We start from the raw sequence: 12,846 nt of genomic DNA on the forward strand, positions 1-12,846 counted from the left end.
AATAAATGCTGTCTTTTTTAGTCTAAAAGCATAGCTTCTTGACCTTAATCCTTGACACTGTGAAAAACCTCTCCCTTTTAATAATTACCATGGAAACAGTTGACAGATGATCCTTAACGCCTTGGATATTCTTATTTTGAAGGTGAACACCCTCCTTGTTCGTTTGTAGGCTGACCATTCCAATGCATCTCTATTTTTTCTCTCTGTAACAGGACTAGGCACATCACTTCAGAGACACTCATGAAATGGCACTAACAGGCATGAATTTTTCCTCCTTCTAATGTGCTTTTTCTCTAGATGATGGACAGAGACTCAATACAGCATTGGCTTTCTGCTTTGTTCTGTCCATCTACAGTTCGAACCCTAGTACCAGACTGGGTTTCCCTTGGACCGCTCTCTAGCAGCATCCCTTAAAGTCACGGGTATGTTGTTTATTTCCTCATGGTAGGAACAGGATTCCATACATCCTTCAGGCTGATTTTACTTTCCTAATCTACCTCCCTGCTGACTTACGGCTTAATTCTGCCATCAGACAGGTGCTCCACCTTCTCTCAACATCGCTGACAACCAGTTAGATTTGGATTAACACTTTCATCCAGATAATTTGTGATGGTGACACTATTGCTAATGGTAGTTACAGTTGCATAAATGGGAGTGAAGACAAGACAAACCACAGTGATGTACGGACACATAGAGGTACTGTGTTTCCCAGTATGTATCTGACTGGGATTAGTCATTCTTTAAGGATTTTTCTCTTCCTCCTACCCTCCATCCCCCATAATAATTATGACAACAGTAACAAAAAATAGTGGCCTGTGTACAAATACAGGCATGTCCTCCAATATAATCTTCGGAGATCATCAAGGAAAGACCCACTCACTTATGGTCACTCCCCAGCCTTTTTCATACCAAGTTTTCTAGAGGAGACATGCTACGAATAAAGATTTTTGTCTTAGGGTAGCTATGGACTCTCTAGGAGGGGGCTTCTAGAAAGAGACAGATGGAATCAAGGATGACACAAAATTAATTCAGGTGAAAAATCCCTCAACATGTGTATTACTTCTCCCAGACTCTCCAAGAATTCATACCATTTCATTTTTCTACATCATTTTGCCAGTACACCTTCCACAAAGAGTGAGTCAAGAGGTGAAAAGAGCTTTAAAGGGAATGTATGCTTTCCCATTGGCATAGTGCTCGCAGTTTTCCCATTTCTTCATTTGCAGAGGCAGAGCAATGATAAGCACCAATGACAGAATGCTGTAAAAACTGAATGTGGACCCTTGCTGAAGTGCTCGGGCCCACAAGTGCTATAGAAGAACCATCAGAAAGAGAAGAAAATTGAAAATAGAAGGAAATAGAGAAAGTAAAGATGTATGTTTGCTGTATGTGACAGAGAAAGCAATCAGGAATTTGCTGCTAAAAGTCCCTTTCACCAAAACCAGAGTAATGGTTGGGGTTTGGTTTTGTGGTTTGTTTTTTTTTTCCCCAATTAGCCGAACAAAGACAGATGATTATTTTCAGGTTATTAAATCATGACTCAGTTGTCAAGCCGGGGAATGGCCGCAAAGAAAGAAGCAGCAAAAGAAATGCAAGGGGTCCTCTAATCAATTCTTAGGCATGTCATTTCACGCTCAATCTGCTTCTGCTTTGATACAGACTGGAAGAGATAATTTTGGAGAGCAGCTGTGGACCTACGTCTAACTGAACTTCAATACAAAAGCTAACAATTTAAATGCAGTACCTTTGGGTCTGTAGGCTTGAAGGGCCTTTCTTTCTCCTCCTTTCCCAAGGGAAATGATCATACTCACAGGACCCCCACCCAAGTTTTCCTTGCTCTGGTCTTTTCCAACAGCATAGAGGGTCCCACAGCCAACCCACTAAAACCTTATCAGCAATGCATTTACAGGAAGTAATTAGCCATTAGTCAAGACCTTCCTTTTACCAGTATAAATTCAATAGCAACATTTAAGATATAAAAGCGCTTTTACGTTGATAGCGTTGATTAATGTATCACATAATGTTTTGCATGCAATATCATTTTTATTGCCCTTCTTTTTCTTTTTTTTTAAAGCCTGCCTCAGACCACCTGCTTTGGCATCTGAGAGCAGCCATAGGATTGCATCTAAGCCCAAAAGAGCAACAAGTGATTCAGATTGCCAACAGCCGCTGCCACAAGGAAGTTTGCCCATGGGCAGGACAGGGAATTGGGGTCTAGCTGCCCTGCGCAGAAAGCTGAGCTGTTAGGGCAGAGGGACTACTATCTCCCAAGGCTTTGCGCATCTCTTTATAAGAGGGATCCCCTATTTGCCATACATGTGCTAGAAGCAGTATCCAAACCACCGTGCTACAATCTAAGGCTGAACAGAATAAATTAAAACTTGAAATGTCCATCAGAAGTTCCCATCTGTGCATGGGAACCCCATCTGCGCCGGTCCCTCCCAGAAGACGAAGGCCACTGTGCTTTCACGGCACAGGGACACGGGCAGCAGGGACTGACCCCACGCTCCATCCCCTCTTCCACACGGGCATCCGACAAGGATTTTTTGGAATAGCGACAAGCTGGAGATAGATGGTGCACGCAGTGCAACAGATGCAGAGGAATCTGGCAGTGCTGAATGTCTCACCTTTCTACACCCGCCGAGGACAAACCATTGCCCAGAGAAATAACTGAAATTGCTGCAAACCCAAAAGATATTTTTCTGTCCTTGGTAGCTTCCCACTTTGTTACAACGTAGGAGGAAAGAGCCCATATGTACCATATCCGGGGTGTGGACAGAGACACAGTGGCCATCAGACACATCAGTACGGTACTGGTACTGGCCCTACAGCAGCCTATATATGAAAAAGCACCTCCTCATCACTTGTCCTCTGAAGAAGTTCCTCTGCCTCTCCAGCAGCACCAGAGCAAGCATTAATGAGGAAAAACATCTTCATAAAGCAACGCTACGCCAGACTGAGGGGAAAACCCTGCACCCTGCTGCACGCGCAAGGGCGAAATCCAACATTTCCCACCCCAAGTGACGAAGGCTCAGTCACACGCGGGCAGGAGCTGCAGGCAAACCCGCGGAAGCAACCTGTGAAAAGTCAACTGATGAGGGGGTCCCCCGAGGAGGGGGAGGAGGTGGCGCAGGGCCCCCCGGCACGGCTGGCAGCACGATGCCGCAGCCCCCGCAGCAAACCCTGGCTGGCAGGGCTGGGAGACGCATCGCTTTGCCTGCTGCCGTGACAGCTTGTAAAATGGAGGTGCTCACGTTTATCTGGTTCACTAGAAGTGTCGTGAGGTTTGATTAAAACACTGAGGACACCGGGGGGCTTGCACACGAGGAGAGAAGCCTGGACAGCCTCTACTTACTCACTTAGGCAACGCGGTCTAGATGGGGAGACGGATTCATCAGGGAATTCTGCTGTTCAGGTCTTTTTTTCCCCGCCCAAAATTATTTAAAAAACGCTACATTTGGCAAATAGTGAAATCTTTTTTCTAGCCGTATTTTCAATTGAAAAAAAAAAAATTAAAAAATCACATTGTATTGAACTTCAGCTCCTTAAAAAAATATTTTTGCAAGCCTTCTCTCAGAAAAAATGGCCGCACAGTTTCTAACTATAGAAAACTGTGCATGTCTCAGTCCTCTAGGAGATGTCAGCATCCAGCAGTCTTCAGATTTCTTTTATTGTTAATTAGTGATCTAATTAACTAGACCTCTAGCCCACTTAAAACATTGTAACAATATAAATTCTTCATTACTGCGACAATACAGAATCCCATTAACAAACACAATTGGAGATTTTCAGTAAGAAGTGGCAAACAAAAAAAAAGAAAACAGTAGGGCTTACGCTGCTTTTACATTAAAGGAAATGGTGGGTTTTTATTTTACTTTTATATATTTTCTTCCAAAGGATAAAATGGAAACAGAAGAAATACTATTAATACCATTTTAAAGTAGAGTTTAAATGAAGTTATCTATAATTGGATAAAGAAATTTGGCTTTTTAAAGTGCATGCCTTGAAAATGGTCCAGAAAGTCATCTGTGCATTTTACTTCTTGACAGTAATCACTTTCAATATTCTGTAAAGGTACCCAGGAGACAAGTAGAGATGTTTGGTAGTGAACAGTAAAACATAATCAGTCTTCAGGAAGACAGGTAAAATTACTGATCTGTGACATCTCACATGTTCAAGTCAATTAAATATGATTAACGACTACCTGGGCTGATGTGCATGTTGCTCTTTTGGCGTATATACAGGGAAAAAGGACTATGGATATTTACTCACCCTCCCTCCTTCATATTCATGCGCAGATGTGTCCTGGAGTACAAACATATGTTCGGAAAAGGGTTTGAGGATAGGGAAGGAAGTGCTGAAACCCAGGAAACGATAGAGGCTTTGCGAGTTTCCTGCTGCCTAATCATCTGCTAAGCTTTCACCAGGAGGCAAAAAATAAAATAAAATCTGGGTAATTTTTTTTTATATATATATATATATTTTTTTTTTTTTTTATACACTCTTTCTGACGTGATCACAAGCACCGATGCCAGACCGGCCGCGAAGGTTTTGCCTACCTGAGCAGGTGGCGGTGGTGGTTGCACAAAACCCTGGGGCGGCGGCGGCGGCTGCAGCACTTGCTGGGATACTGGTGGACCTGAACCTGTAAAGCTTCCCGGGGGAAGCTGCTGACTTGGGGAAGCCATAATGTAACCTGTCTGCTGGGCAGGCTGCTGCAAGATAGGCGACGGGTAGACAGGACCAGAAGGCGATTCGGGGTTGTCTCCTGATGATTGACGACTTAAGCTCATCTGGTTAAACTGCGTTGTCATGTCATCTCGCTGCAGGGCAAAAAGGCGGTAGGAAAATGATGTAGACACGATGTCTGCAGTTGACACGCAAATTAGCAAACCCAAATAGGTTCAAAACAGAGCACTGGGGGGGGGGGGTGGGCAGGAAGGAATCACTCAGCTCAAATATGTGCCAAACTCTGCATGGGTAGCTACAAAAATGGAGGCAATTAAAATGAAAATCTCTACAAATGCTTTGACAAAGGCTTCCAAACTGCAAGGTGAATGGCATGGCTTGGCATAAAAGCCAATTATTTTGGCTTTTACCCTGCCCTCTCCCCCCCTCCTTTTATTCCAAAATGACAAGTGAACTTTACAATGTTCAAAAGAAGACATTTTAAATATAAAGGGCATGAAAATAATATTTTGAATACCTCTCCCCCCAAACACAGAATTCCTCAGCCAAACACATGCTGTTAATTTCATCTGTGTTTCAAAATGATCCCAAGAGGAATTCAGTACGATTCAGGTGCAGACCTTTTCCTTTTTGTACTGTTTTGAAAATCTAGGGTTGTAAACATAGAGAAGGCAAAGCAGCTAAGCCTTCAGTTGCTATTTCAAGGCTTTTTAGTCAGTGTTGGAATGAAACAATACTTTATTTGACTGGAGTGGGGAAAAAATAATAAATCTATGGTAGGATGAACGTACCAAATAAAGTCAGAGGAACCAAGTCTCATTACACGCTGGTAATGATACAGGGATTCTAGACAGTATCTGTTCAGTCTTGCAAAATGATCCATACCAATCAATGCTCTCAAGTTTATTCTGTGAAGGTCGAAAACTTACAAATGTGGTCCTATGCATTTTCATTTATGTCCATATCATAAGACTTTTAAATAATCAACATTAAAGCATACTCTATACAACAATAAATCCAGCATAAAATTCCATCATGTGCTAATATGCAGATTATCTTCCTTTCCTTATACCCCCTCACGGATAGGGAATTAGCACGATAAAAATGCTTTTCACTTAGAACATCCATGCTATTTTTAAAAGGAGCCTCTTTGATTTTGTTTGCATCCGCTTGGCGTTCGCTCCCCAAAACCCTCCTGCCTGTACAATGTATTTATTGGCTAGAAACTTCAGAAGAGGGGAGAAAAAAAAAAAAAAAAATGTTTCTTTGTGGAAAGCACTGCCAGAGATTGCACAGAGACTCACCCTCCCACTCTGAGAGCAGATACCATGGGCCAACATTTTAAACACTCCTGACAGATCTTCGGGTGGTGTAAGAAAGTAATGCTAGTAATTTTACCGTCATCTTACATCCATATTCAGGCACGTAAGTTGTATGTTTGAAGCTGTTTCTTTAAAAAGGTAGGACAGTCATTACCTGGATGGCGAATGACTGCAAACGTATTCTACAAGAAGCTTCACTGAGCCTGGAATGTCTCTAGATTTGCACAATAGAGACCAAGAGCTTCAAACCCCTATAGTTTATACATTATGCGTATAATGTAATGTACATTGAAGACACTAATTCAGGGGAAGTTTGACTATTACGTTAGCCACTAAAAATATCAGCCTTCCTATGACCACCATTAGAACAAGCTGAGATGCCTGCAAGACACTTTTCAAGAGAATTAGCACCAAGATATGCAACTTCTGTTCAGCACGGAACATTTTTTATTGTCCTTTAAATGGTACCGCTCATCTACCAGGCATTAATAACATTATTTTAGCTGCAAGGATCTGTTCAGCTTTGTTTCCATCTCTTACTATAACTACATGACATCTCTACCTTGGGAAAAAAAAACAGTCATAAACAAGATTACCAGAGCAAGAGAGCAAAATAACAGGAAAAAAAAGTCTTGTAGTGCCTCTTAAAATGTCAGCTTCATTTTACAACAGTATAATCTTAGCCCTGTAAGCACCAAGCCAGATTCAGACTCCAGAAGAGCACTCTATTTATTTTTATTATACATGTCCATTGGTGCTTTGTCATGATGCATAGCGTACAGCACCTTCTGCAGCTGGTCCACCGCTACTCTGTTTTCCAAGCGCTCTGGTATCATCGGGAATAAATCCAGGCAGTCGACTTAGTATATCGATAAAATGATATAAAATAAAAACCAATGATTTCTAGAGGTCTTTTCTCCAGTCTTTGTGGACATAAAAAGGGAATACCTCAAATCTGAAATGCTCCCTCGACATAAAGTGGGGAAACACAAGCTCCTATCACACGCACAACAAAACATTTTTCTAGAGGGTCTGCTAACCAGGTAGAGAGCCCTGCTTCTGACATCATCCTCCAGGTTAGATAAGCAGAATCAGTGGGAACGCTCTCACAAAAGGCTTGTCAGTACCAAAAGTGTTAAGGAAAAGGGATTTAGATGGGGTTCTCACTCGCAGTGCTCCCCAGTGGCTCTTGGGCATACTCATGTTCACACCCCCAACTTCAAGGGAAGAAAAAAAAAAAAAAAAAATCTTTAGTACCACAGAAAACTGCTGCGTTGGAGAGACTGGCAGGAGATGCTGGGGAGGATAAGAAACTGCTGGATATTGGACTGACTGAGAAGATGGCTGCATTGCCTGAACAGGCTGCAAAATAAACAGAGTGAAAGACAATAAATACAACCTACTTAGAGACAGATAACAACAACAACAAACTCTGTTACTGAGAACAAAGATCAGAAACACAGCTCTGAAAATGCAGGTGACTCATCACCAGCCCAAATACAAGAGGTCAGGTACTGTGATTTTAGTCTTCGTCTTAGCCTTACACCAAACAATTCTTTATTACAGATTCCTCTGCCTATTTTCATATATTTCATGGCTGTTAGATTAAATAAAGCCAAGCTATACCTTCTTATTACTGATGCGAGGCAAAGCCAAATTATGATTCTACATTTAATTTACAGAGATAAAATGGAAGAGCAGCACAGTGTAAGTGTATATTTGAATTTTGCTGATAATGACTGATTTAACTCCGAGTGTGTCATAGGCAAAGGAATAATTATTTTAAAGCTCCTTTGGCAGAACACAATAGCTAAAGAAAAATAAATTGACAAAGAACAGGCTGCAAATTAACAACAGAGACAGGCCTGTCAGCTTGGAGCAGATGTTTATCTAAGTGAAAGAACAATTTTCTACAGCACTATTACCTTTGAATAGCTTTACTGTTCCTTTCGGTTTAATCTCTCATTTAACTTGAGTCTTACACAGGTTTGGTGCTACCTATGTCTTCTAAGACCAAAATCGAGAAATGAGAGCCACAAACACACAAATCCAAGGAAAATCAAAGCAACTTCACTGAATTTAAACATTGCATTTCTGGGTAACCTGGGTATGAAACCATGCCAAATTATAAAGCCACACAAGAACCACAGCAGATCTTGGCCGCTCTGCCAGTAAGCAGGAGGTAGCGTTCTTGATTGAGTAGTTTCCTCTGCCTGCTCTGCTCTGGGAGATCAGGCACACAATCCACAAAATTAAATTTGAACCAGACCCAAACCCTGCTGTCCACACTCAGCATGTCTGGCGGCACGCCACGGCCAGCCCAGGGGCCAGAGAGCCGACATACCGTGGCACTGCGCCCAAACTACGCTGCTCTTCCCCTGTCCTGCTGTAGCTCCAGAGCTTCTAGCTCAGAGCAAGGTCGTGGTCAGAACATGGGGCACAGGCAGAAGACCCTCCATCTGGGGCAGGGGTGCTTGGAGAGTGGGCTACCCAAAGCTCAGGCCCGATGTAACCAGACATGGAAGAATTTGTAGAGCCCTGTGCTGCATTTGGTTCTTTGGCACAACCCCACTGCTGTTGAAAGGGACAGGGAAAGGTCCCCAGCTCTTTGCAGAGAATTACAGACTGCGCTAGTTTGAGAATGAATGCTTCAGCTTTCACTTATGGGCCATTTTTTGCAAAATAAATTTATGTAGACATGCAGCAACTTGCTTAACAGTCCTTTTCAAAATGAAACCATCTTTTAGATGGAACTGAACAAGGAATCTTCCTTCTCCATCAGTTTCATCCACATTGAAAATACAGATCATCAGCCTGAATTTGTTTCAAAAGGAAAGAACATCCTGATGTTCTGTCTAGCTGCATCCTTCCCTCCTACCCTTTAGGCCATCCTTCGTATCCCTGAGAGCTTCTTCTCTTTTTTCAACAGCCACCACACCTACCTGTGTGACAAGGTGACTTGCCATTTGCTGCTGTGGCTGTTGAACCTGTTGCGGCTGCTGGGATGAGGGCTGCTGCTGAGACTGTCCCACCATCTGGCTCCTCATCGTCTGCTGGCCACTGGGAGGATTGTATATTGCCGGTGTCCCATCAGGATTTACAAACGGTTGACCTGAAACAAAACACCCTGCCTTTGCTGAGCACTTTTAAGAATGTACTGTTTTCTGTATGAAATCCTAAGACCTTGCTTTAATTGATTGCTCTTCACCTGACCTGCTACAGCAGTCAAGTGCCCATCACTCTCAATGTCTCATTACAGTATCAGCCATCTGGGGGTTTTTTTGCAGGCAAGGCAGACAACAGATATTTGTTTTGGCAGTACGACTTTCCAAGGAATGTGTGGAAGGTTACCATGGCTGTAAGATGATTCAGATGCTATGATTACTTGAAGTCATTCAATGATGCATCAATCAGTAAGTACTAAAAGTGAACTCTGGAGCCAACATTGGAGGTAGAGAACATTCGTGTACATTTTATTGCCACACAACAGCACTCAGATGTACCCAACTACCCCGACACACTGTAGTTTGTACAGAATTACCATGTTACTAATTTATTTACACATTCTAATAACATAGTTCTTTATTTTTGAGACCTGTACCCTATGTAATTAGAGGAGGCGGCACTGGAAGTTATGAAGGAAGAAACACTTAAGATGTCTTTGAAAAATCTCTTATATACAGGAAAAATTCTGTCCAAAGTTCGATGAAGTTGCTGAACTCTTTTTGCTTCGGGAAGTAAGCTTGCTAAAGCAATGTTTATTTAAAAAAGAAAGAAGTTTACCCAAGTCATTGTCTTGCAAACAGAAAAGAAACAGTATTTCTCTGTAGGGAAAATGTTTTCCGTGACCTCAGTTCTCTTTTCAGTTCCATCGTAAATTCATAAATCAAAGGAATTAGAGACGTTTCTGTGAGAAAAAGCGATTTTAGCAACGGGAGTTATAACATTTAAAGCAGGTAACCAAAGTATGAATATCTGAGATAAAAAGGGAACTCTGGAGGAACGCAGTGACTGAGAGCAATAGTGAAATAATGAACTTCCGATTTGTATACCACAGGCGCCTCCACCTGTTCTATCTACTCCTCAGCCTTTCAGTTTCTCCCTCTTATTGATAATGGTCAGAAACGTATGAGGAGCACCAGATAAAGAAACCTTGCCCTAACTCTCCAAAGCACAAAGACTTTCGGGATGAAGTCACTGTATTATACCGCGCACGTCTCACACTCAGAGTGAGAAAGGTCATCATCAGAGCGAGTGGAAGAGAAGCACGGGGCAGTTCTGTCTGCTGTAAACACACTGGGTGACAATGGCATGGACTCCCCAGATTCGGGAGTCTCAGGCTCCAGAAGTACTTTAGGAGGCTGAGGAAGTCAGACCGGGTGAGCAGGATAACAGGCTCCCAAAGCCTGTGCCAGATGCTCAAGGGAAGCCGTAAAGAGCATCTCCCGTGGTTCAGTGAAGGATGACAGAACTGAAAGAGAAAAGGTCCATCAGTGCTTTTAAAGATGAAAAAACTAGACCTTTCATGAAGAAATCTCGAAATGAGAAATGAAAAGGAGAGATCAGATGGTAACAGAGAAGACATCTGTAAGTTATGAACTGTGGCCCTGACAGAAGGGCAAAGATTGCCATGTCATTTAAAGGAGTAAGAATGAAACGTAAATGCTCTTAAATTGTCAAAGGGGTTAAGTCAGAGAACGTGTCAAGAGGAATCCTCTAAAGGGTAAAACAGATTGGTGAAGTAGATGAAACAGAGTAAAACAGCATAGCCATATAAATGGTCTTTTCCCAAAGCAAGCACGAAGCTTCTCTATCTGGGGAAGGAGAAGGGTAAAGCATAGGAGAGGAAACTTCAGCTATGTAAAAGAAAGTGTGGATTGCCAACACCGGAGAAGGAGCGGAGAGGTATAAATTAGAGCAGGGAGATACTGACAGCATCTGTGGATGCCATTAGAGGCTTGAAGAGTCAGTGACTATGTAGTGTGAAAGGAAGAAAAGAGCTTTAAAGGACACGGTGTTATGATCAAAAGAGAGAAAAAGACTGGAAGTAGCCACTCTGCAAGAGGAGAAGAAAGCTAAAGAATCATGTTATGTGGGGAAAAAAAAAATCTATTCATTATAGGAAACAAAGCTCCTTTTTCCTTTTCTTTAAACTGTCTTCTCTTCATCTATATTTCTGACAGCATCCATCACTTTGATAGCCGATCACAGCATCCAGCAATCTAAGTCTCCTCCCTGTGGAGCTTCTTTTGTAACATTACCCTAATAAGATGCAAAGATTCTCAGCCCAAAGAGTGGCAAATTTTCAGCATGTATTTTGCTGCATGTTAAAAACACAGCAGATGCTACAATACAGCCTGACTTTCAGCCAGAGACAAGAATTTCAGTCTTTAGAAGAATCTGCTCCCTCCATTTTCTTTCTTATGTATGTATTTACAAGGGAGCTACAGAAACAAAACACGCAGTTTGAAGGAAACGCAAAATTGTGTGTACACACAACCACTTGCTCCCTGAATATTAAACATACTAACGCACACGGAGCTCTCGATTATGCCTCCTCAGACAATGAGGCACGCTAGGAGGGAAGACCAGGTACTCTGGTTCTAGTGACAATACTGAAAGGCATTATACCTATGGCAGACAAAGACTCCCTAGGTATCACGGAAAAATACAAGCTAGCTGCTGCAAACTGCTGAATTGATGTAGGAGATGCTCCTCTTAAACAGCTCTTCTGGCTTGCAAGTGTGGTGAGATGCAGCCCTCTGTCCTTGCCATGGCCAGGAACGAGCACAACCTCTCAGCTGTTGGTGGGCTTGAAGCAGCAGCGATTCCTTTCATTTGTTTCTCTCAGTCCTATCACCTCAATTATGGATGGACTTCTGCCTAGGCCTGCTGAGTTTTGTATGGGAGTGGGCCACACAGCACACAAAATGCCACCTTCTCTATTGACCGAGAAACTCCAGTGCTACAGACAGAACTATCAACTACCAGAACAACAGAAATGAGTCAATTAATAATAACAGGATTAGCTAATGCCCATCTCCCATTCTGTCCTCTCCCCGAGTCATTTTAAGAAATGACTAAAATCACCATTTATGTTGACAGTATGAGGCTCTCATGTCAACGATGTAATAGCTTGAAAAAAGTACGCACAAATAGTAGTCTTGAGTAACTTGCACAAACGTGTATTTTTCTAAGTTATCTCTCTAGAAAAAATTTATCGTGTTTGAATCTAAGAAAAGCAAGAACTCTTCCCTGATTTTATATACACTAATATAAATTGATCAGCCCCAGATACTACGCTCTAAATGTCTGTGGAAAGTGTGGTTTAGTAGTTTTGTCAAGGCTGTGTTTTTCTTAAATGCTGCAACTTTCAGAGTTGTTTTGACTGCATTCTGACTAAAAAATTATTTTTAGCAGCGAACTCACAAATAAGCTTTACGCATTCGCACCAAAATACTGGAACACAGGGGTGTAATATACATAAAATACTGATTCTAAATAAAAATCCCCAAACAAAAAGCTCCTAAATGCTTTGTTAAGGACTTTGAAAGCAGTATTTTGGAGTTCAACTCTCAGCTCCCAGTATAATGGAAAATACATTGCACTGTAGGCTTTGTTATTTTAAACCCAGCATAACTCAGCTAAGGTTGACGGCACGGCTAGTCATGGTCACTGAAATAGTCCCAATCAGTGAAGAAGCATCACAGTCTCAACCTCCCTGAACCTTTGCAATGCTTTCAGTACAATACTGTGGGGAGTAATAGCGTAACGTTATCTGGACTTCATCTGGACCAAGGAGGCAACAAATTGCCTTAAACTTTCAGCGAGCACTCCA

At 42.1% G+C, this 12,846-nt stretch overlaps 1 protein-coding gene across 15 annotated transcripts in view; it reads right to left on the reverse strand.

Annotated features, from left to right (window-relative positions):
* Positions 1–12,846, reverse strand: part of ARPP21 (cAMP regulated phosphoprotein 21) — a 200,057-nt gene that overhangs the window by 42,135 nt on the left and 145,076 nt on the right. For all 15 annotated transcript variants that reach the window (XM_054190877.1, XM_054190879.1, XM_054190882.1 and 12 more), the window contains 3 exons: positions 8,951–9,120; positions 7,266–7,370; positions 4,557–4,820 (listed from right to left, as the gene is read on the reverse strand). In XM_054190877.1, the coding sequence (XP_054046852.1) occupies positions 4,557–4,820; positions 7,266–7,370; positions 8,951–9,120 (539 nt within the window). The remainder of the gene's footprint in view (positions 1–4,556; positions 4,821–7,265; positions 7,371–8,950; positions 9,121–12,846) is intronic.

The sequence above is a fragment of the Rissa tridactyla genome, chromosome 2 (assembly GCF_028500815.1).
Source record: "Rissa tridactyla isolate bRisTri1 chromosome 2, bRisTri1.patW.cur.20221130, whole genome shotgun sequence".
NCBI lineage: Eukaryota > Metazoa > Chordata > Aves > Charadriiformes > Laridae > Rissa > Rissa tridactyla.